The sequence below is a fragment of the Ptiloglossa arizonensis genome, chromosome 6 (genome assembly GCF_051014685.1).
Source record: "Ptiloglossa arizonensis isolate GNS036 chromosome 6, iyPtiAriz1_principal, whole genome shotgun sequence".
In the NCBI taxonomy this organism is placed as follows: Eukaryota; Metazoa; Arthropoda; class Insecta; order Hymenoptera; family Colletidae; genus Ptiloglossa; species Ptiloglossa arizonensis.
Window position 1 is genome coordinate 8,283,786 of NC_135053.1, and position 26,931 is coordinate 8,310,716.

At 39.5% G+C, this 26,931-nt stretch overlaps 1 protein-coding gene across 2 annotated transcripts in view; it reads left to right on the forward strand.

Moving 5' to 3' along the window:
* Glurib (Glutamate receptor IB) overlaps positions 1 to 26,931 on the forward strand; it is a 467,146-nt gene that overhangs the window by 409,624 nt on the left and 30,591 nt on the right. For both annotated transcript variants that reach the window (XM_076313858.1, XM_076313859.1), the window contains exons 5-6: positions 23,617 to 23,749; positions 26,102 to 26,222. In XM_076313858.1, coding sequence (XP_076169973.1) covers positions 23,617 to 23,749; positions 26,102 to 26,222 — 254 coding nt within the window. The remainder of the gene's footprint in view (positions 1 to 23,616; positions 23,750 to 26,101; positions 26,223 to 26,931) is intronic.

Below are 26,931 nucleotides of genomic sequence, written 5' to 3' on the forward strand. Positions count from 1 at the left end.
ACCACGATGGAATAGAAATTCTTTGAAATACAGTTTTCAAAAGAGAAACACACACGCGTTCATAGTATAAGGAATAATAGGCACGAAACTAGTCCAGCGTTGTTATTCAATAGAAAGCTGCAAGTAGTTCTAGCTTTTTAAAAACAATTATATTCGATAACTTTCCGATTTATAGAAATTTAAATAGTAACAGTGGTTGTTAATGACCGTTACAAGATCGAAGCAACCTTGAAAAATTCGATAAAAAAAAATTCAATTTAAATAATCGTTACGTCACATTGAACGGTGTAAAGTTTAACTTGAATATCAATTTCGATATATTTTAGTGGAGTTTCGCTGGTACGAGTAGGCAGAGCCAAAGTTCAGGCTTTCGAACTATAATGAACCTTGGTTGGAGTAAAAAATGTTGGTGACATTTGTTCCGTAGGGTATTCTGTAGAACAAATAAAAAATTCATTTTCTTGAGCCTGCCTCTTGGTCACTGATTAAATTTCATTCTATTACAATGGCGCCAAGTATGCCACGAACAATGTGCAATGAAAATAATATTAATGAATGCACATTATTTAAATCTTTATTCCTACATTTTATATTCTATTATTAAAATATCATAATCAGTAATTTTCATACGTAAATTGTTTTCTGCATCTCTCGTATTTCGGTGGAGATAAAAAGGATGGTACAGATTGAATTATGTACAAAAATCTATTATTACGACTTCATTTTCTTTGTAACTGCAACAATAACGACAATATTATTTTGGCAATAAAAACAAGAACTGTCTCGGTACTGTTGCATCAATATTAAGCATAAAGCCCGAACAAAGAGCGAAAGAAATAAAATTCATTTTCATTAAAATTTCTTGATAAACAAACGAAAATTTAAAAATTACTTACCGACCAAGTTGAAGATATTGCACCGTATTTCGCAGTACATTTTGTTTCTATTTCTCGTGAATAATTACAGAACAAAAGTACAGTACTTTGTGTGATTCTATAATAAATTGTGTTTGAAATCATATTATGTAAAGAGTGAATTATTTCGGTGCGTAAAAGGTTGTTAAAACCAGTGAAAAAATACATTAAAGTCGACGAAAATTGACATTAAGCAATTCTTCTTAACGTCACCCTATAAATACTATATCATTATATTTCATTTTATCCTCATCCTAGTTCTGTAAATAGTGCGTTTCACTTTTCCTTTTTAAATTTAATTAAGAAACAGGTACATCAACCTGAATCGAAGAACAACACGTAATTGATCCGTTAGATTCTCGCGTGTCCACTTAAATATTAAACGAAGCTTTTTTGTCTCTTGAATACTTGTTTTCATAGAGAAGCACGAACCGGCATATCTTTAATTAATTCCTGAAACCAAGATCGTATGCCAAGGGCGCATCGTACTTGTACGATTCGACTTGCACGCAAATTTCTGGAACGAAGTAATCGCATAAATCGAGAACTTACTCCAATCGTGGTACAGATCTGCTGCTACTCGATTTTAACGCAAATTTTACCGTTCGTCTATTTTTACGAATTTCTGCGAACCACGAGACAACTATAAATTTCCTTTCGGAGTCGGATAATTTCGTTACGATGTTTCTAAAATCACGGAGTATTTCTGACGAGGATTCGCTCGGCTTTCCTTGGTAAATAGGATGAGGAGAATTAACGCAGGAGGAACAGGGAACATCGTCTTAAGCGGGCGACGTGCTGCGAGGGATTAGATTTATACGTTCCCGTGGTTGGCTTCGTTGTGAAACGTATTTTCATTACGTAGTAGAGTTTCCGCTCTCGTTGAAAAAGTACCGGTTTTCAGAGATAGTCTGTCTAATCCTGCTCCATCGTAGATAAAAACATACGAAACGTTTTACGTTTTACATACGTACGGAATACTAGTGGGACGTTTCTTGTCGTAACGCGAGTAATAATTACATATCTCCGGCGCGTTTTTAACCAACGTATTTCAAGTAGGAAGAAATCTTTTGCGGAAAGTTTACGCTGCTTAAATACGTGTACCGTTAATTGGATACGAAAGGAACGCTATACTTGAAACAATCGAATTAATAGAGAGAAGACGTCGAGTAGAACAAATCGAAATTAGCGCGACAAAAGTGGTAATATTGATACCTGGATCGATTGATGGTTCGTTACTGGTTAATGAGAGCTCTTTGTACGTACTTTGTATCGAGGAAATTAACGCAAACGAAATTTAGATATCCTTGTAACTCTTTGTTGGTCCGATAATTTGATCGGGTAAATTGAATTGTTCCGAAGCAGTTCGAAATAGTGAAATTGGTCAGTGCAGGACAGACATTGCCATTGAAGAAATGTAACATTCGATTTAGAAGCGCTGCGAGGAACGAATAATGTGCACTCAAGTGTGCTGGCTTGGCCTAAATGTATACTAAACAGTGTCGATGAAATAACGATAACAAAAGATAATACGCCTCGTTACTCTTCAGAGTAACGTAGCTACGCAATGTAGCGATCGAGGAGATAAAGTAAACGCCTTAAAAAGTAATATGAAACGAATTGAAAATAATCTACGAGGATTGTTCACAGATATTGAGTCACTAGTCTTTGCAACGCGCGGTTAGACATGATTCAAAATTGACAAATTTTTCATTCAGTTTCGTCTAAGAGACTGAATACATAATCAAATCTATACGATCCTTTCATTGGTTATCGTCTACATAAAAAAAATCTATGCTATCCTTGCATCGGTTGTCATCTACGTAAAAAGAATCTTTGAATGATCAAATATTCCTTGTAAGTGTTGAATTATAAATAAAGAGTCATTTCCTAATACAAACGTAGTGAATCTTTTACCGGTAATTCCCTCTACAAGGGTAATCCTACAATCTCGGTATTCAACCTCGTCGATTAATCGACCCACCACTCGCGAGCACGATCAATTCGATAAGAATATCTCGTATCCATCCCCAATCGGTCGCATAACATTACGTTTACGCGCAAGGAGAAAAAAAACCGGGCACTCCGGCACGAAAGTGCGCAACATCGACGAACCGGTAAGGTTTGCGCTAAACTGCATTCATCGTGGAAAAACTCTCTCTAATCCGGCCGAAACACTGTCCTCCTCCAGGACTCATCGCGGTCTGGATGAAAACAAAAAAAAGGGCTCCTCCAATTTGACGCGAAAATTTCCAGAGAACCAACCCCGATTCGCCTTTCAACCGAGGGAGTCGGCCAGGGACAAAGATTCGTGAAAATTCTGAAGACTATGGTCGTCTGCAGCCCCGCCTGGCCGCCGTGTCTTGTACAATATCCGGCGGTCTTAAGACGTTCGGTAACGCGGACTTCGCCCCAGGATTACGAACAGACGGAGACGTCCACGATTGCCCCCCGAGGACGATTACCAGCCGGTGGAGACACGCTAATCAGTCCTCCTCCTGCGCCTCTGTTATTCCGAGCTCATCCCGGATCATCGAGTCGTTTTCAGGGGCACCGGTTACTCCGCCAGTGACGCGCGACAGGGCTGCTCAATTCGAACTTACGAATTATCAGACGCTATAGTCGAACCATTAATCCAGGGAACAGTGTCGTCGTTAGCTAGCAACGTCGATTATCGACACCGTTACTAATGCCATTATTTGCCTCTTACCTCCGCTCGAGCGTGCTCCGAGGACGAGTTCCCATCGGATCGCGAATTCACCTTCGAATCCCGTGACAACCTCTTCGGACTCGTCAACGGTCGTCAATGGTCCAGAATCGTAAAAATGTTAACGGGAGAATTCATTTTTCTTTGTGCATCCGTGGGAAAAAATCAAACGCAGAAGGAACTGAATAGTAGAGATTCTACCTTTTGTATTACACGGTCCAGATCTCTCGATTACGACGATACTGAAATCTTACAATATTTAGATTTACCTTCTTAGAATTCTGTTGAAAGATGTATCGTGATGATTATAATATATATACTGGTGTTCCCAAAGATGATGACGTATGAAAATATTCATTTAGTATAGCTTCTATTTTTCATACTCCGCAAGTCACATCTATCGAATATTACAATACTCGAATCCTAAAATCTTACAATATTTAGGTTTACTTTCTTAGTATTCTCTTGAAAGAAGTATTGCGAACGATGTTTGATGTATTATATATACAGGTGTTCCCAAAGATGTTGACGTATCATTCATTTAGTATAGCTTCTATTTTTCATACTCCGCAAGTCACATCTATCGAATATTACAATACTCGAATCCTAAAATCTTGCAATATTTAAGTTTACTTTCTTAGAATTCTGTTGAAAGAAGTATCGTGGACGATATTCGGTGTTTTACGTATACAGGTGTTCCGAAAGATGTTGACATATTAAAATATTCATTTTTTTCGGTTTGCGAAAAAAACCGTGCAAAACGTGCTGTCGTTTTGGCCAAGGATGTAACGGTCGACAGTTTGAAAAATAAAGACACCCGAGATTCTTGGACGACCAAAGTCAACATGAGCGCCAGTCGTGATAGGGGCGCCTAGTTTATCGTTACAACGAAGGGTTGTCTTGGAATCTCGAGACACGGAGGAAGGGAAACTAAGCGCTTTTCCTCTCTTCCATGAATTTTACCAAACACACGACACACCCCCGCAAAAAAACTAAACCAAATCTTCGACGACCATTTTCACCACCGCAATGCAATAACGAACGTTAAAGTTTACCAAAAACGTAATTCCACATCGGAGAAATTTGATTATACAATAGGTATTTCTTGTATGCAACAGCACTCCAAAATAAAAATATTTCGTCCCCGTCACGTGCCAAATTAATTTTCCACGACTGATTCAATTTAGATAAATATCAAAGCCTATTATTCGGACTACTTTTTTATCTTTTTTGTGAATTAAACGAGAACTATTTTTCATATCCGGATATTTGCAGGAGACAAATCTTTCATGGGACAAGTCTGTTGCATATTGCGTTGAAGTTTCGAAGCGATTATTTTCAACAGTTTCTAGATAGATGCGTTTAAAGTTGTGCTCAGCGTCATATACATACGTACCTGTGTATCGTTGTTCTTAGTAGCCTGCATATCGGCCAATTTTTGGAATACCGCCATCAGACATACAGAATATATTCTCGAGGAATCAGAGAGAGTAAACCTGAATAGAATTTATGAACTTTGGTAACGTTAAACCATTAGTACTGTAACGAATCAAAGGTTATCGAGCGTACCGTTGTCCACAGACAAAATTTCGTTATTGTTTCTGCTTTTTGACAATGTTTAATATCAATAAGAAAATATAATTTTAACTCGAAAAAAACTTACTCTGCAGATCCTCGATTTTCCACTTACATTGCAAAACGATTGCGATGAAAATTAGGGAAATAATACGTCACGACAGCACCAATATCCAGAGTTTATTTTATTTTTAATATGTTACATCATAGATCATTATCGTAACTTTCGGTTAAATTCTTGTAAACGAAGCCACCGAAACCAGCCGAAACGATAAAAAATAATTCCCGAGTAAAGCTCGCTTTAATGATTAAAGAATTGAACTCGTTTATAAGGCAAAGAACTCGTTTATAAGTACACCGTTTACAAGGGAAAGAAATTAGTTTGTTACCATCGTGCGAAACAAATTACCTCGTTACAACATCGAGGGCCCACCGCGCGAATTACAATGCCGAGAAGTACGCTCGATTCAGCGAACATTTCAAACGCGAACCTAATCTCATTTCGCGCGAACACAACGTTGGAGTACCGCGCGAAGTAACGACGAGACAGGAAGCTGATACCGAGTTCCGAGCGAGTTTTAATAAACAAGACGCTCGAGAGGCGATTAAAATTCGCTGCGTTCTAACGTTCGATAAACACGAAACAGAAACCGAGCGCGATATCGATCTCGAGTGTCACGGAAACACGCTGCCGAAGTTTTCGAGCAGCGAATGTTAACCAGGGGACAGAAATAACGACGAAAACCAATAATTGATGGGAAGTTTACGATGCAGAGGCGCTGAATCGGTAAATTCGTCCATCAATGGACTCGCTCTGATAAAACAGTTTGCACCGCAACGTTACGATCATCGTTACAACCGGCGCGCGTAATTCCACGCGGTTCGTGCTTCTATTACCCTTTGTACCGCAACTTACAGCCGGTTTCCATTCACGCGTAACTCATAATCTGATCGACAATCGAGTTTAGCTAACTACCGCTCGTCTTTCCGCTGCGGAAAACCGCGAATCGACGACAAATCCGTCGAACGGGCGCGATGCACTTTTAACGCGCCGACCATCGCGTTTGTTTTCTATACAGAGTGAATCGGAAATCATAATAAACTCGAACACGGGGGTATCCTACGTGAAAAAAAAAGAGGAGGAAAAAGAGTCAGCGTAACATTTTCTCATTCCGGTGTTTCATTTTCGAGAAAATCGATTTTGGATTTCGTTCAACTGTTCAAACAATTACAAAATAACAAACGTACAATCGGTGTGTCCGCTGTATCGATTCCAATATGTGAAAGTTGCTTTTTTAAATTCATATATGGGGAGTTTTTGTCCAGACGTTGAGTCTCGGTCTTCTGTCGTTCGTAACGATATCGCGAACGATTCAATTAAGGAAAATCCACGAATTTCGAGGAACGAAGTTCTTTCATTCGTAATAAAATCGATCGAAACTTTTACACGAATTCGATATACTGATTTATTTTTCAATGTTTCGAAAAGGGAAAGAAGAATAAAAAACGTGCTCAAAATAAGACAAACGGTTCGTTTCCTTATCGTTTATGTTTCCTGGCGTGGACCAACAAATGCCCGATATGTTCGGAATAGAAAAAATATAATCACTACTTGCCAGTAAAATGTGATGTCGTTGAAGTTGTTCTCGAAATTGTCGAGAAAAATATTTTTCGTGCCTCTTCACGATCGAAAATTTGTTACAAAGTTGAAGGTAGTTGTCTGTTTTCGGATTGGTCGCTCGTAAGTTTAAACACGATGAAACAAACCTACCCTCGATTCTTGGCAGCCTGCTACGACCTCGGTGTAACGTTAGCAACTTGGGGTATATAACGTATTTTTCTTACCGAGAATAATAAATTTATTATTCTCGAAAGTAAACTGTATCATCGACGAATGAAGTAATAGGTTGTTCGATAAATTTTAACGAACGACAAGACTCATCGAACAAAACTGTTCATTGTAGTACTGTTCAATTATCGAACGACAAAACTTATCGAACAAGGTAGTACTAACAGGACACCCGGTGAATCGGTGAAATCTGACTCGATTCTCAAAAATAATACACGCACGTCCGTGTCGTAAGTACCGTCTTACAAAGTTGTGGATGATAATTCTTGAATTTTCCAACAATTCGAATATACATATTGGTATCGTTTCGATCGTGACGGAACAATCGCAACGACGATTTCGATATTCGTTGCTATTTCAAACGTGGCACGTATTCACCGGATATTCCGCAACACGTACGCAAACTAAATATTCGTCAAGCGAGAAGGACAAACGTTGTACTCGCTGCATGGAATAAACAACAGGTTTAAAAAAAAAAAAGAGGGAAACTCAGTTGCCGGTGATAAAGGTAGAAATATTTTCAAAGTCGGACCATCGGAAAAACTATCTGCTTCATTGTGACTCTGAGCTACGACGCAAACGACGTGCTGAATAAAAAATAGATAGGAGCGAGAACGTTCCGCGCTTGCGCTCGCGAGGAAAACTTCGTTTGCCGGCTATATTCATCGGAACGTTTTTTTTTGTCGGCGCGAAAATTTTAGCAAACGTGGCTACGCCTATGCGGAAAAATTTCGTTCGACTGTGGCTCGAAAATTTTGTGTAACGTAAACACACGTTCGAATATTTAAAATAACGCGAGGTAGCGCTCGAAAATTTCACCGCACGTTCAACTCTAGACGGAAATTTTATTCAACGCGAATTTTCGAGCGAATATTTTCTGTAATACGAACCCCGATGTGAAATTTTATTTAACTTTCATTTCGGCTCGGAAATCTTTATTTAACGTACTCGTAAATTTCCGAGGGAAAATTTGATGTAATGCGAAACCCAACATGAAAATCTTACTTCGTTCGAGCTCGAAAATCTTCCATAACGTGAACCCTCGTACGAAAATTTTCCTTAACGAGAATCTTTGGGTGAAAATTATACTCGACACGAACCTTCGGGCGAAAATTCTGTTTAAGGCGAACCTGCGGTCGGAAATTCAACTCGGCGTGAACTTCCGCTGTTGCTTAAAGTTAACATTTAGATGGAAATTGTGGACAACGTGAACCATTGTTCCAAAATTTTACTTACGTAACGTGTATCGTTGCTCCAAGATTTTATTTCCTAACACGAACCTTCGCTTCGAAACTTTACTTAACCCGAGTCTGATCTTGAAAACCCCACGTCACGTGGGCGATCGTTCCAAAATGTTGCCCAACCTGAGCCTGAGCTCGAAAATCTCACGTAACGTGAACTTTTGTCGAAAAACTTTCTTTATCGTTGATCTACAAGGGAAAATTCTACTCAACGTAAATCTTCGGAGGAAAATCCTACTCAACGCAATTCTTTGCGAGGGAACGGTCTATTCAACGAAATTCTTTGCAGAGGAACCTTCTATTCAACGCGAACCTTCGGTGAAAATTCTACTCGACGCAATTCTTTGCGAGGGAACGGTCTATTCAACGAAATTCTTTGCAGAGAAACCTTCTATTCAACGCGAACCTTCGGTGAAAATTCTACTCGACGTGTGCCTTCGGGTGGAAATTACACTCCGCCTGAACCGTTGGGGGAACACTATACCACTCTGAGCTTCGGGCGAAAATTCTACTGATCGCGAAATTTCGAGAAACAATACCACTCGTGATAAAACTTCAGAGAACGATTCTACCCGACTCAACCTTCGTCGAAAGATTCAACCCGGTGTGAAATTTCGATCGAAAATTCACCCCAAAAATTACCCGATTCGACAATTGTATCCAACGTTGTATCTCCGTGCTCTAAATTTCCTTCGACGCGAATCGGCTTAGAAATTGTCCGAAACGTCCTTCCAATGTAAACTTTCGTTACACGGTATCGTTTACACTATTTCTTAACGAGACTCGCGAAGAGAGTTTCTTCGCGCTCATAAGAAGGTATTAAAATTTCACTTAACTGGTATCTTCTTGGAGAATCGCGTGCACGGTGAAAATTTGTCTCTCTCGTGGGCACGTAGCACGGTTTCGATGTGGAGGCATTTTTACCCGGTCGTTGTCTGCCTTAACAAGACATCTTCCCCTTTAAGCCCGGACAACAAGGCTCACCGCAGATAGAATCAGACGGCAGTCGATGGCAGGGACTATCGCGCGTAACTCAGCTCCGTCGTCTATTTCGACGCTAGTTTCCGGCAGTCGCGATGGCATTTCCGTCTCGAAGTACACGGCACGAGAAACCGCAGGCCTACCATGCGAGACGGTAGACAGGATTGTTCGCATACCGGGGCTGACGTACCGTGTACGATCATCCCCCAGGCCATCCTCGTGGATCGTCGTCGGTCGCTGGATTCTCACGCCTGAGAACACTTGGCGTACTTGTTACGCGCGATTGTCTCCCCGACGATAAAAAAGGAATCAGGAGCGTTCCAGTCACGGAGAAAAAAAAAACCAGTCTCGTCGACTACGGCTCGCCGTTTACTCGAAGATCCGAATCGATTCGGTAATTGCGCGAGAGACGAATCTTCTTTGACCGTTTCGCCGTATCGTGCGGGACTCGCGGTTAGGAAATCGTGTCAAACGTAACAACCACGGCTGAGTCATGGTCGTGTTCGTACGTTTGAATGTATTTTTCTTTTTCAATATTAGGAAAGAACCCTTGCACAATGTCCTCGGAAGGAAAATTGAACATTCGAGTCGAGAATTGTGAACCTGCTGTGGATTATTGACACGCGTTATCGAAACTTGAATCGCAGGGCAAGGGGTTGAAACGAAAACTTGTTCATTCGATGTCATCGCGATCGAAACTGGCCGAATAAACCGAGATACATCGGACAACCAAGACCGGAGTGTACAAACACTTTTCAACGTCTTGGGTTTAGGATCTACTTCGCAATTTAGCGTTTCGATGGAACGTTTCTTTGTAAATTTCGAACAATCTTCGCGAAACCAGCGAGGGTGAACTCATTTAACGCAAGTTTAATTACTTAATTCGATGCCGATTCGAAGTGCGAAGAGGTGGTTCGATAAGAAATACGCGAATCGTACTGCATTTGACCATAATCGAGATATTGCTTCATCGGGGATAAGTTATTGTGAACGATCAGCCAAAGCTATTTTCCCTGATGAATCACTCCAGACGAAAGAAATGTATTACGATAGTCGATTAATATTACTTATTCACCCAGCAATATGGGATAATTTTTCCCCTCTTTTAGTAATTATAACCTACAACAACTCGGTATTAATTTTAGAATCAATAACACGGATTAATTGGAAAGTATTTATTAAAGTAAATTTATATTTATTTCAAGACCAATTTTGACCGATAAGATAAACAATACAAGTTTACATTTATTTTAGCAGAAGGAATGGGAGGAAGCAAAATTTTGATAATTAAAATTCAACGTTCCGCAAACTCAAGATGTGGAATAAAATGTGCACGTCAAAAGTAATGTTTGCAACAAACAGATGTAACAATTATTTCGTTCTGTTTGGCGCAATATAAGGATTGAACGAATCAGCGCTTCTTCGATAACGAAATGAAGCGAGATGCTATCTCGGAGCGGTATTTGTGCACGTTCGAGAACGTAACAACAAAACCAAGGCATTGGAATCGAATTATTACATTCGAGGATCTGATTATTCGATTATCAAGCAACAGCAATCTCGAAGCATCGGGAAAATCCATGGAGACACTGTTTGGATCAGCTTCGAACGTGCGACTCGATGAAATTAATTTTACCTTGTTCTTTCTGAGCATTTAATTTATTCGTTTGACGATTATTCAATATTCCTCTTCATCGAATAAGATTTCCCGTGTCAAAAATTGCACTTTATAAGCACGAACGTATTTATTGCTCATTACATCCAATAGAAATATCGTAACGAACGCAGTCTCGAAGAGCATAATTTATTTTAAATAAACACCAATACTCTAACTTTGAATCCACTTCGATGAACAAAAATGGTACTTTTTACAGCTAGAAAGATGCAATTAAATCGCAGAGCATAACACGTACACTGACACGACATTTAACGTTCCATTACTTTATCACATTGGACTATTTGTATTTTTCCATTTAAATGATCTTTATACCAATTCATATACAGGCCCACGAAGAAATTAGGATATCTTGTAAATTTTGTAAAAAAGGGATGAACACTCATTCGAGAAAAATAAGGTTCTCGTATTTTCGTCGATAATACGACTTTTTCGAAGCAACTTCTTTTACATTATTTTTAACGAGCCAAACAATAGTTCCGTATATAATTATATAACCATGTAAACGATAGTTCCTTTTTTCTATCGCAAAGGAGGGACAATCTGAATGTTTCGCTCCAAGCTATCCATATGCAATAATTGCCTACTTCCTTTACTGTGTAAAATATTCCTTTGGGTCCTTCGATAAATTTACAATTCAAGATTCATCACTCGTGCCCCAACATTTACTGTACACATTATCGTATACAGTTGCATTCCTGTCCACCGACAACGGTCGAAACTTCTATCGTGTCTCGTTCAACCTTCACCTTATCGCGCAACAAAAATGACCGTAAACGGGAAATGTTTGTTCAAGTGATATCATTCGATATTCCGAGGAAAAGAAAAACTTTTAATCGATCGATTCCCTCGACTTCGCGTCCCATCGATTCGATCATAATTCGTATTACTCTCGGCTGACCGCGCGTTATTTTGAACGAGCCAATAGCAAAAAGCCGGCTTCTAATCAGTTTCCACTGGTTCAGGCATAGACAAAGACTAAGCCGAGCATGATTAACGAGAACACTGACGCAACAAAGCGTGCGGAGTTTCCGTCGGTGACCAAAGTTAAACATTCGGCCAGGATCTCCGCGCAATTTTCCAAACAGTGTTTCGTAAACTGTGTCCATCAGCGCCCAGGAGAGTTGGAACTGGGGAGAGAGGTTTGGGTTCGGTCATGCGCCGGAAGTTCGAGACGCCCGTTTTCATCATACCAATCTGGTAATTGAAATCGAACGACCGCTCCAAGGAACAGGGGTGAAATCACCTGGAGAAGGCGTAGCAAAGGGGTGACTTCACTTTGCAGAAATAACTTCGTGGGAGAGAGAGAGAGAGAGAGAGAGAGAGAGAAGAGAATCAAGACAGAAAGGTAGGAACGCGTGTATTCGAACGAGATCCGGCGAGTATTTTCAAATTGAAAGCACGGTAGGGTTTCAAAGGCAGCTACTGCGAAATGAAATTCCGCAGAAACTACTTCCTTTAACTAATTTGTCTATTGTTGCGTTGCCGTTCGTTCGAAGTGGTCTTATCACGCCTGATGAGTACAAGCGCGCGACACTTTTATCATAACGCGTACCCCGATGAGGGCACGGAGTGATCTAATGAACGATCAAAAAGCGAAATTAAAACGAACGCAGAAAACGGCTTACTTGTAAAGTGTTGTCGCGATAAATGTGAAACCTAGGTCCGCGATAAATGTGAAACCGAGGTCCACGGTAAATGTGAAACCGAGGTCCACGATAAATGTGAAAAATTGATTCTCACTGCTCCAAGAAGTCTCTCTTGGAACCAGTGGATCGATCAATGCGAAATTTCGAGATGTTCACTGGTTGACTACAGTGTAACACTAGGTAAGATCGATGAAACAATATTAATTCAAAAATGAACTTTTCTCATTAGCGATCTTTCGTTAATGAAAATTTTATCGCTATATTCGTTAGATCTTTTCGATTAGAATGAGACCAAACGCTATATATTTTGAATCGCATTTACTTATTCATTAATCAACGATTGCAGGGGAAACCTGGTTTCACGGGTTCTGAGCCACGATTGATCGCGTTCCATAACTACGATAAGTACGAATAGAAGAGAGAATCGATCAACAAGTGAAAAATATTCGGTTAATATCATTCGTTAAATCGTATTTGGTTCTGTTTCAATTAAGAATACCTTACAAGTACGTTGATCAAAGTTTCACGAGGGAGAGAAAAAATGTAAAAAAATGTAATTTTATCAAAGTAGTAAACTACCAAGTGATCTTCGACTTTCGACGTTTTTTTCGTTCCTGTTTCCCATTTTCTACGGCTGTCACTGCCAATGAAATACCGACAAAGGTGTAGAGTATCATTGACGGTCCTTTATAAATGTGAATTTTGGTCCCAAGGCTTTCACATTTATCGAAAAAATACTGTATCGAGTAAATGAATGGCGCACGGGGACGAGAGAAAACAGTCCACCGAATAATGGAGAATTTAATTCCTCGGTGAGAAATTTCTCTGCCACGTGGAAAGGTGGTTTAGGTTTCTCGGCGCGCTGAAACTCGTCTAATTCCGGTGAGCGACGAACACGTTCGTACGCGAGGGACATTAGAAAGAGCGAGAAATTAAGTGCGAACGGGGAAGAATAGTCAGAATCTCTTGCAAATTTCACGACCGTGTCCCGCAGGTAAACTTTCGCGTGCTCTTTCACAGTCGAGTCCCTCGACCGACGTTTTCCCAAAAGATTGTTCCACGCAAGCATACGGTGCAATCGAACCGATGCTTCGACGTGGCCTGGAAAATGACTGGGATTGCGCTTTAAATTACGGATACGCTGGCTTGTTGAGGTGACGTGGTTGCATTTACACTGCGTCGACGAGAAGCGTTGCAGCATCTGGAATTTCTCTGTACTGGGGACTCCAAAAGTAAGTATTCGTCTTTGAAGACGAATTTAGTACACTGGGTAATTATTCAGTTTGAAGGAGAGTGGTCCAACGACCTCGACGTTCAGATATATTTTCAAGCGTGTTGTTTTGAACAATTTTTCCCTCTGGAACAATTGAATTTAAAATTGAGAGCATATCTTGTAAATACTGCCGATTGTCCTAAAGAAGAAAATGGTTCAAAATGGGATCTTTACAGTATTTATAAAGATTGTATTAATGATATTAAAAATGTTAAATTCTGATCAATTTATCTTTATATTGGATAAATTATAAGTTTAATAATGTTATATTATAATTAACTTATCTTAATATTTGATCAATTATAATACCAATAATATTAACTTATAATTAATTTATTTTAACGTTAAATAAATTATAATATTAACATTGAATTAACTTAGAAAATGAAACGACGAAAAGTATATATCGAATGACGTTGCTTCGAACCTCGAACAAGATTTATCGTTTTCAACGAAACGATTGAACCTAAGCTTGTTAAGAATAGGGGACCATGTCGCGAAAATGGAGAGAAATTTGGTTCGTCATTGGAGGGTCGTAGACGATCGATCGGTAATTGGCTGGTGTGAAAAATGGTAAATTCGAGTGATCGACTATTCTACGGTTCTACGGATAATTTTTGGGATGATTTCCAAATCAAGGAGCGGGCAATCGAATCGTAAAACTTCCAGAATTCTGAAACTTGCTTCGAGTTGGCAATTCAGGTGCGCTGTTGAATGCAAGTTTAAGTTTGGTAATAACGAAATGCGAGCAGACCCTACTATATCCATTCAAGTTACAACTTTGTTACTTAGGTTGAGAAAAATCCGAATTTCCATAAGCTGTCTTGCTTACCGATACAATTGGCGGCTGAAATTAACAGTACGTTCGACGGATAATGATAAATAATCTTTTAAAAAAAGATTAAATAATGTATTTGAAACAAATATAGTTTTACGTGCAGTATTTATCTGCATTTATCTTATATTTTGATATAGTTTCAAATTAAATAATGTAAATCGACTTTACACGAATCTCTGCCTCTTCGGAGATTCAGTGGAAAATAAATAAAAATAGAAATTGATATCAACTGGATACTTTTATCAATTCTCCGACGATATAATTGTGATACATCATTTGGGAAATATTCGGGAATATCTAGTCCCGTGAATACGTATTTGCAATTTCAATGTTTATCTTCGTTCCACGATATACAAAATAAATTAAAAACTAAACGCGGGTGTGCTCTTCTGCTCGCAAGTTCGAAGCACTCGATCTTCGTGCAAATAAAGTTTTTCCACTTATATTCGTTTCATCGGATATTTTACTTTTTCGTGTTCATAGTTCATTGCTCGAGTACGATATAATATAAAACTTGCGTATCGTGAATATTCTCTAGGAAAACACGAATAGTAGAAACTGCTCTTTCTCGAGGAAATACGAGAATACTGAGTTGAATACATCTGTTTTAACAATCGATTGTAAATGACAGCAATCTTTCATTATTCCACAAGAATTTATATCGAGAAACGTTCACTCCGAAGAAGCTCGCAAGGGGAAATTATTAAAACTTCGTAGCTGTAAAATATGTAAATTGAAGTACAGTTAGAAGATACTTTGTAGAGAAAAATGTAAATAAGTGGCAAGAATTTGATTTTTTAGAAGGAAGGAAAAACATCGGTGACTTTAGATTATTAACAAAATTTTATTTATTTTTATCGTTATGTCGCTAAGACTGCAATAACCTGAACAAATGACAAAATTTGGTATTTTTTACTTTAATAATATATAAAATTCGTCCCATTCGATAACTCGATCCTACTCGATGAAAAAAAAAATTGTATTTGTACGAAATCCTGTAATGTGTAATAAATCTAACTAATATCACTTACAAACAGAAGTAACCATTTTTCGTTTCCGGTAGAACGATTGCATACGTGCGCAAAAAAAAAAAAACGTTTGTCGTTTCATGAATATCTAAAGACGCTTCAGAACATTTGCGTGTTTCAAATAATAATTGTGTAACGAAATAAATTCAACGGTATAAAATAAAAGTCGAGAGACGAATATGGTAATTGTTGGGAATTTTTGTTTAAATTGCTGGGCGATTATTTTCGCCACTTCGAGCATGACTCGCTGTGTTTACTACTCTCGTCTTCCACGCTTGGGAAACATTTTAATCGATCCTTCGTATTTACAAATATCTTGATTACCAGATATACAATGAGCACTTATGCGCACAAAAATATATTTTATTCAAATAAAGAACGAATAATTCAATGAAAAAGTACTAAAGGACTGTTTAGTCGACCGTATTTACAAATACCTTGATTTCCAAATATACAAGTAAAATTCCCTGCACATAAAACTATATTTGTTTCAAATAAAGGACGAATAATTAAATGAAAGAATACTAAAGGACAATTTATTCGGTCGATAATTACAAATTCCTTGATTTCCAAATATACAATGAATAAAATCTACTGCACATAAAGATACATTTAATTCGAATAAAGAACGAATAATTAAATGAAAAAATACTAAAGGACAATTTAGTCGGCCGTGTTTACAAATACCTTGATTTCCAAAAATAGAACGAGTAAAATCTCCTGCACATGAAACTATATTTGTTTCATACGAAGGACGAATAATGAAATGAAAATATACCAAAGGACAATTTAATCGGCCGTATTTCCAAATACCTTCATTTCCAAATACGAGTAAAATCATCTGCACGTAAAACAAATTCGACTAAAGATATTTGATTCGAATAAACAACGAATGATCAAAAGGAAAAATACTAAAGTACAATAACGGCGCTCGGTTCCAGGAAATACTTACCTATTTCTCCTTCGAGGAGGAACAACGCGTCGCGACGCCGTATGTATAATACAGCGTGGAGAACAACTCCGAGTCCCCGCGTCGTCGTGTCGAACAATTTAGTCGGGCGTCGAACGAATTCCCACGTCTGTTGAATTACGAAAGAGGCCGACGGTGAGTGTACCCTTTCCCCGGAGATGACCGGTACGTGGATCGTGACATTATATCGACGTTTCCTGCCACGAAACATCCGGCCGCTGTCCGAAATTGGTCGAAAACCGTGAACCGGTCGCGTATCCGGCGCGCGGACATCGTACCGGCTTAGCTGCTCGTGTCAATAGAGCCTGTGAACATTCAGAATTTACGTCGCTCGACTTTCTCTGTACCGCGGTTGACGTCCGCGCTGACAACGCGCCGCTAATTAGCCGGCTCGTAATCATTGCCACGATCGATCCTGGCTTCAGGGCGCATCGACTGTCACCGGCGTCCGCGAAATGCTCGTCGAGTCTTCGACACGGTCGCGTCGATTTTGCGCGGCACGCTTCGCGAATTCGATGGAACCGAACCCAGCTTGCAAATGGGGAGGTTTGACCACGGTTTCATACCGGGACACCTCCACGACCATTTATCGTTACTTCCTATGGGAACAGGTGCAGAGTGCAGAGTGCTTCGGAAAAATGTTGAACTTCGTGCACGTGTTGAACATTCGGGGTTGAAACGTCGAGTGGGAGATCCTGGAAGGAATTTTATGTTGGGTAGTATAGTAATTTTGGTATGTAGGTTTGGGTAAACGTAGCTTCGAGAGAACGTAGTTTTAAGGATCCTGCCTGGAAGAGGGTAATGAAAGAGAAAATAGGGCTTCGCAGGGGTCGGAACAGACCCGAGGAAAAAGCGATGGGCGACTCGTGTGTACGGTTAGCGAAATTTGGCCAGCAACGAGTGAGGGTGCAAGAGAGTGTGCGGTGAGAGCGAGGAAAAGCGGGTAAAGGTCTTTCCTTTTTCGGATGGAAAAACAGTGTTCAACCGAGCAGTGTTAAACCTAGTAGTGTTGAATCGAGCAGTTTCAAGCTGAGAAGCGTCGAGCTAAGAGACGTGAAGCGTTGTAGAGAGTTGTACGATAATCTCGTTGTTTACTGTTATCTAGCTACTGCCAAAGTATTCATTATTTATAATTCGATAAATTATACCACAGTAGTATGGACGTTTTGTTCAGTTTGTCGAGCAATCTGTGATCGAACAAAGTTACTCGATAATTCCACCGAAATGGAAGTAATTCTTTCTTCTGGTAGAAATATATTCAAGATGAGTACTCGACTCACCATAGGCAAATTTTCTATACTATGGTCTGTTACAGTTAAATGCTTAGGAATTATATTCTACCAGCGTTTACCATGGAATACAGCTACTTATGGAATAAATTCAAAATCTCACTTTGAACTTCAATCACGACTCGCAATTTGTACAACTTCTTCGAGGCCTATCCTCACCTACGGAACACACACATGGTGAACGTATCTCAAAAACGATACTCAGATCAATATGTTACTGCCTCGTACTTAAAATTGTATTTTAAAAATCATTATCAATATCTAAAGGATATCCAACCGCGAAACTGCTCGGAAAAACTAAAATGCCACAAATACACGAATACATCTCTTGCATAACTAATCACTATACGGTCTTCAATATAAATTCACTGGCATCTATTGCTGACACTTTTAGCGTTAATCGCAACCTGTATAGAATTAAACACTCATTTCTCTTTGTACACTTCAAAGTAACACGACTGCACGCATATAATTGACATAATTCTTTAATCTCTTTAACTTCGCTCTTTTTTAACCTACTTATCTTCTATAAAATGGCTAATTCTCTCGTTTCTTTTCATATTTTTGGAGTTTTCTTTGCAAATTTTTCTCCTTCTAGTTTCTCGGCTTCAGCACTGCACCTCATTAAACACCAAATTACCTCTTTCGGTCGGTGAACTTGGACACAGGCAGACTCCTACTCAACGAATTCAAAAAATAGAAAAGAAAAGTTAGTCGACATTGTCCACGTTCTACTTAGTCGTGATAATAAATAGCCCGTAAAGGAGACCGAGGTCAATAGTAACAATTTGATTTTAAAGTACGATTACGACGAAGCCATTACACTCGTAACAAAAATTTATACATCTCACGCCGATCAAATTTTTTTGATCGATATTATCGTCTCAATATTGTTTCGTTTTGCGACGAGCAATATCAAAATGATCGATAACACGTAAAAACAGAGTAATACTATCCCTTATCACAGAGCGGCTGTAACACGATATGGAGACAATAGTAACACAATTTTATTAAAAAAAAAGTCAAATTATTTATTAAATTGAATTGTAACAGAAATTGAAGTACAGTAATTGTACTATTCCTCCAAAAAGAACTAAACATAAATCAAATTTTCTAAAACATTTCAAGGTTTCCAACGAATTATAGATTATTCGATTTGATACAACATTGTACGTTCGACACAATTGTGACAAACATATAAGTCATGTTGCTTGGTACGTTTTTCGTGTTCTCAATTCTTACACTCAATGCAGATGTACCCATTTCTCATTTAGCTTACTGGAATTGTACGGCTTCAAGTCAAGAATATTCTTTAGCTTCTTCGTCGCCATATTCTTCGTTCCTGTTCTTGTTCCTATTTTCATTTTTTTTCTTTCAAATTTGGGTTATGTGCCTTTCCGTTCACTGTTGTCCTTTGTTCTTTTTTTCGTTGTACCCTGATTCTTTTTTTTTTCATAAATATCGATGCATACAGTCGACTATCTTTTCTTGTTATCTTTTTTTCGATTCTTTTCGAGATGAAACTTTTGGAAAGGGTTTTATTGATTCTGATCTGAACTTTCCATCTTTTATTCGCCCAACTTATAAAATGATCGTCCTGTATTCATCGAAGATTGAAAATTGGAGCATTGCACGGAGTCTCGTCGTAAAATCTAATCGAAGCGCAGCCGCGAAGGACTTACTCGATCTCTGAGTCGCTCGTATGAATTTATTTCGGTCAAGCTGCATCGAAGGAAAATTAACTCGTTGTTTCGTCCAGCTAATTAATCCCTCGTGCACGCACGTGTACACATCCGTGTTGTTTCGTAAACGAACGTAGACGGTTTCGAGTCAACCTCGTTCGCTATTACGACTCTACTGGAGAGGATCGTGTAACGTGGACATGAAACTTGGTATACGGAGTCGTAACGAGTTGGTTTATACGTGATCTTGATGCGAGCATTTACGGTGACGAGATTTTACGGTGACACGTGCGTCATTTTTTGGGACAGACGAACCTAAAAACGTTTCATCGAAGTTGCACTTAGGAGGAATTACCGTTCGAAATATGAAAATACTTTTTCGAATTCTCTTAGATGGAAATACAAATGGAACTGGTTAGGGTCGAGACAGGATACACCCTGAAAAAGAACAACGGATAATTATTAGACGCAGAAAAATTTCTATACATAATATAATTTCTACAATTCGTACAAGCTAATAGCTCTACAAGCTACACCAAATAAAGTTTTGGAGCAGATCAATCTAGAAATGTATCATTAAAGTTACACTTTGGAGGAATACCCGTTCGAAATATGAAAATACTTTTTCGAATTTTCTGAGATGGAAATACGAATGGAACTGGTTAGAGTTGAAACGAGATACATGGCTGAAAAGAAACATCGGACAATTATTTGAGAGAATTCTACACTTAATCAGTACTCCGTGAAAGACATTTCGTATTCCGTAAGAGACATTCCGTGAACAGATATTCTATATACAGTATTCCGTGAAAGAGATTCCCCATCAAACATTCCGTATTAAACATTCCATCGACACACATTCCAGTTTCTGACATATCTTCCGTGATCGTTATTCTTTCAATCGTTCTCTATACAACTCCGAAGTCCACTTCGATAGTCAAGTGCAACCAAATGCACATATACAATCGGTACAATTTCATCATTTACATTTCCAACGATGCCAACAACATAAATTCGTTCTTTGAGAAGAGATAACTCAACCTCGAAATTTCTCGTCGTCACGCTACAGTCGCTTCCAGAATTGGCTCGAGATACAATGGTGGTCGTTTCGAGCATCTCTCGCGAAACTTGAAAGAATAGTTCCTTCGATCGACCACCACTGGCGAATCCGTGCGAAACAATATCGAACACCGTCCGGACCAAACGTGGCGCGAACGATTCTCGCAGGGGTGTTTCCTGATCGGTGGTGTGGATTTCGAAGCGGGCGTTGTTGCCGCAAGAAACAACGAGAAAGAAAACGCCAGGCGAGAGCGATGTTCGCGAAAAGCTGCGGCGGCGCTCGTTGAAATGCAAGCTCTTTTATAACGCGCCACTGGGCTTACACGCGCACGGCGCTCGTTAACCCGGCCATCAGTTTCACGCATGGCGCTGCAAAAAAGCACGACGACAGCACCAAACGTACCCGAGCTCTCCGCTGTTGACTTTCCCAACGCCCCTTTTTCCCCGTACGCCCCCTCGATCCTGCCATCCGCCCTTTTATTCCTGATTTTTCAATTTCTACCCTTTGCATTACGTTTCCTGGCGCGGTTGCGTGCCAGCCGATCCTTCCATCACGGATCTCCCCGATTGTTCAACCGGTCGAAGCGATTTGGCTGGCAAACAGGGAAGCGTTTGATGTCGCGTCCTTTCGAAATAGTCACCGACGAACGGTATCGAATTAATTGAAATTTTAAAGACGTTATATCGCGAGCTCTTCACCCCCGAGCTCTTCACCCGCCAGCCGAGAATATTGCGGAATTATTTATTCGTTGAAATAATTAATACCGTGGGATATCGTTGCGGATGAAGGGGATATACGACGACTGACAGAAATATAATGGTAAAATAGAAATATTACTACAAGTTGGCTACGCAGTTCTACACGGTGCTCGCTAAGATGTAAACCAGACCATGAGTCTGGGTTAGGTCATTGTCGCTGGGAAAACTCCACAGTCCTCTGTTAATCGTTACGTACCTCGTTTCAATTTTAGACAGCGCGCAAAATTGTAAACACGGCATTACATACCTGTTTACGTTAAATGTATTCTTTGTGTTGTTACTGATCAAAGAGATCGTTAATTTTTCATTTACAACTACCGACTAGGTTGTTCGATAAGTTTTGTCGTTTTTTCCAGTGTTAAGAAATACAACGACACTTCAACGGTTGAACAACTGTAAATATACGAATAAGTCGACAGATCTACGTGAAACTTCACACATGTTTATCAAACGGTAGTTCCATTTTTAGAAAAATAAAACGACGAACCTAGTAGCTCCGTTTCTCATCGAACGACAAAACTTATCGAGCAACTTATTGATAACTTTGATCGCATCAACCGAATTGTTTAATGTAAAATATACTAGTATTATTCGATTAATCAGTGATGCAACGTTTGGACTTTTGCTCGTCACTGTGTACAATCTCCCAGCGTACAAGGCAGGACCTGCTAGGATGTCTTATCGATGAGTCCACTAGCAAACCCAGGATGAAAATCTCTCCCTTCCTTTTCCTATTTTCACACAGTCCTTCTTTCAACACCATTAACAGCCACCACAGGCCCTTACCTGCTTTCGTTCACTCCCACCACAGCCTCTCCTGCACCTTTATTCGTTACTCGTCAAATTTCGTCAATGTATCGATGTCAATCGTCTTCTCGATGGAACAACAAGATCCTTAAAACTGTGTTCTCTCAAAGTTACGTTTTCCTGAACCTACGCTATCCTAAAATTACGATAATACGATATCGAAGGACACGAGCAAACATTTCGCTACGCCGATAAACGCACAAGGTGTTTTGTAATTTTATTTTAGGAATTTTGCAAATTTTTTCCCTTCCAGTCTCTCTGAACTTCAACACTACACTTCACCGAACACGAAATCATCTATTTTGGCCAATGAGCTTGGACACAGACTTGAACAACGGCTCCTACTCGACGAATCGATTAAAATCACACACATACACACGCACGCGCGCACGCACAGGGGGTGTTCTGTAATTTGTTACGCAAACGAGGCGATTCTTCGTTCAAAAGTACGACGAAACTATGGAATGCAATTTGTTCGCACAAGGCTTTGTTCTCGAAATATTTGATTTCGAATATGCGCAGAGCACGCGCATGCTCGATTAACACGCTTGTTTGCACCGTGACTATTCCTCTTATAATTACAAAATGCTTTTGGTTATAAATGAATATTTTTCTTAATATATCATCATGTGTCTCGAGCACGTTCGAAATTGATTGCCTCCGAAACAAAGCCCGGTACGAAAAGTGTTATGGACGATTTTTATTTATTTTTCTACTCGTAAATTAATTTGCCCTTTCCCTACCTAACTTCGAAAATACCTACGTGATCCAATAGAAATAGCGATAGATTCATCATCGGTGGTTCTAGCGCAAAACTAGTCATTACGGTTGACGGTGATCGTAATCCAAGCTCCCCGAAAAGTTTCAAAATATCTACAATGCAATGAACAACCTTTCTCCGAACTTTCAATGTTTATTAATAATAAAATTCACCGACGTTGTTCAAACTTCGAACAAACGTATCCCGCATTCCTCGTAAAATCAAATACTCGAGCTCCATGCTGTACCTTGGTTCAAAAGCAAATTGAAACGTTCCTCGTAGAGAAACACGCTGAAACGGTTAGCATGGTAAAATTGCAAAATCAGAGAGTATTTCGCTACGATCCCCGCATAATGTTTCGCGGTGTAAACCGCAAACCAAACACAGTGTGCCAATGAATTGCGTTCGGTGTGATGTGAAATTGCGCGTGCTTGGATTTCGGAAGACGCGCGCGCGATAATACGTGCACATTGACGAACGAGGAACCGTTCGAATTTTCGAATTTTCCGCGAAACTTGGCTCCTCTTTTCCCTCCATAGTGAATCTCGGCCTTGTTGCAGGACTGCTCAGGCTGCAGCAGATCTACCAGGGCTTGAAACCGGGGAACGAGTCGTTTCAGGTGGAAACCGTCAAACGAATACAAAACATATCCGAGGCGATTGATTTCCTGCGCAGCCTGGAGGAGCTCAATCGGTAAGTCCGAGAACGATCTCTCGATCCTTTTACGACTGTTCTTTCAACGGTTTCCGATTTAATTGAATTCGTCTCTCGCAGGAAAACTTTCGTCGAAACGAAATGTTTCCTCATAGATACAGAGTTTCATTAATTCGATAAATGTATCAAATTTTAGAAGTAATTCTTCGTATTCTTTTTCTTCTTAGACGTTTTATTACATTTTTTATCGGAACGTTCGACACCGTTGTTGAATTAACCATCGCACTGTACGCGAGGAAAAGTATGATTATCGAGTTTTTTTATTAATATGAAAATTAACGTCTCCGAAGCATTGCTTCGGTTTATATTTTTTATATTGGCCAAGTGGTTCCAATAAGCTAGTATTCCTTTCTGTAGGAATGAAACGATATTCATTCGCGTTTAAGGTAAAGTTTAGTTCACCATTAGTCGGTGAAAGTGATGAATTATTTGGAAACATCGAATTTTGTTGTTCCTAACGGAAACTATGCTTTTGGACGTAATAGTAGAACCGAAGGTTTAACTCGATCGCGGTTAGTTAGAAGGTATCGTACTGGATAAAGTTTCGTTTAAACGACGAACCGAACGCTTATCAATTTTAATTTGAAAATAAGATCTTAGACGCTTTCCTTTTTCAACCATATATACCACCTATGATACTTCTACTTAAATTCCTTAGAAAGTACAATATCTTTTCCGTAATATAACTTTACACGTTCTACAAATAATTCCTAAGCTTGTTACCTATTTCGTGTACACTTATCTTCGTGTATTTGTCACGTATACTTATATTCTATAAATTGATTCTAATATATCCATAGAAGGTTACAATATACGTACCACCTATGATACTTCTACTTAAATTCCTTAGAAAGTATAACAACTTTTTCGTAATATAACTTTACACGTTCTACAAATAATTACTAAGCTTGTTACCTATTTCGTGTACACTTATCTTCGTGTATTTGTCACGTATACTTATATTCTATAAATTGATTCTAACGTATCCATAGAAGGTTACAATGTACCAAAAAAGAAAACGTGTGAAAGAGATATTTAGTTCAAAGAATAATTCGAAATTATCACGGAAAGGTTCGACAATCGAAACGAAACGATGCTCATCGATATTATGCGAATCGAAGTGTTTCTCGACGCGATAGAGAATGGTTTCGATCGAAATAGGTTTCTCCCCGTAAACAGAAATAGAACTATAGACAGTAGCACAATACTTTCCGTAATAGTATAGACGCATTGGCTATTATTTTTAGGGCGGTGAACTCTGTCCGCGTTCGTACAGTCTGACGAATCACGCTTTTGTAGGGATACGAGTGGTCACCGCGTATCTCGGCCACAATTTACCGCCGGCTACGCATTTGCACGATCCGGGTAATCAACAACCAAGCCCGACAATGAGCCCGAATCGAATGAACATTGTAGTTACCGAAAACAAAACACAACTATTGCGAATTGTCGCCGAACGACGGCTCGTTACACCACGGCTTTAGGTGTTGGAACCTCGAGTTTCCGAACAAATTAAATTTCTTTTCGATATTTTCCTGCATTTCCCTTCGAATTCGACGGATCGTTTCGCGAGACTGTGGATAATTTTATACGTACGACCGATTCACACGGTGAGACGTTCGTCAATTCTTTGTACTTGATTCGTCGATGAGAATCGGAGGGAATTGGATAAAAATCGACGCCATTTTTCGCTTAGAAACAAACATTGGGAAATGTAGATTTTTTCGATAAGAGCGATAGAATTTGAAATCGAAACAAAATAGAAACCACGAAGTATAATCTGGTGTCGGTTGTTTTATTTTGAAGTAGAGTCGAGCGCCATTGATCTTTTTCATTCGTAATCACGAAAACCGAGAAATCTATGTTGCACGTGCTCCACTATAGTCTTATTATACACGGTGTCTCGCAAAATATACGATCCATTTTGGAAGTAAATTTTCCACATGAAACTATTTTTCGTCGACAGAAGTGGAAACGCGGAATGGAAATGTTTCCCGTCGACTGTCTACCTGGGGTTCTTGGAAACCGCGTTAATAAAACTCATAAAATCGCGGAAAGTTTCTTCGATCGCTTTACAGTTAGTTTTCAGCTGTTCAAGAACCCAGATTAGAGTCACTCTCGAACGTAACGACTAAATTAACTATATTTGCATATCGAGGGTCTATCGAAGACATAGCGCTCGACAGTTCGGTTGTCCCTTCATAAATCGATGGCTTTTGTCCAGACTTGGTCCACGCTTCTGCAAGCAGCAACACCCCGTTTAATTTCTTCAAATTGTCCCGAACCAAGAACCCGTGCAGCGACGAAACAGTGAATTCTAATTGTTCGCAGGTGGAGCAACAAATACGTGGTGCTCGACTGCCCTACGGACATGGCAAAGGACATCGTGGTGAGCCATGTGAGGGACGTCGCACTCGGGAAAAGAACGTATCACTATTTGTTGAGTGGATTAGTGAGTACCGATACAACACTCTCGGACACGAGAATCCTAAACGATCACGACACCCGCGATACGTCTCGTTCTCTGCACCACGATCCCCGATCATAAAGGAATCATCGGTACAATTACGAACACTCGAATTCACTCAAAATGCCAGAGCCGGGTGAAACGTTCGCGCGCGTGCGCATGCTTCCAAGTACATCAGACAGGACAGCTTGTTATTTAGAGGTTTCAAGCAAATAGGAACAGGAATGTATCCTCGAAGACAGAGGGCACAAACGCGTCTGCGTTCCCGAATTCCCTTCACGATTTCAACGGAAAACATTGTCGTTTGATGCATTGTTTTCGAATCGTTAGCTACCACTGATTCAACGGTGACATTCAATTCCACGATTTCACCATTTTCGAACCTGTTTTTCAATTTTTATTTCCCTTCTTCGTTCGGTTATTTAATTTTTTAACCAACCAGGACGAGGCTCGGCATTGTTCGACAATGAAATATTAAACACAGACAACAATATTGCATCGTTCTTAATTGTTCAGGTATTATAGATAGTATTGAATTGTTTTCTCTTTTTGCGAAATTAAATCAAGGATTTTGGCCAGCTAATTAACCGGAATCGAAACATTGCGCGTCGGTGAGAAATAGTTAAGTTGTAATATAAAAAATACTCGTTTGTCGTTAGGTCGAAGAGAACGGTTCGTTTCGTAAACAAAATCC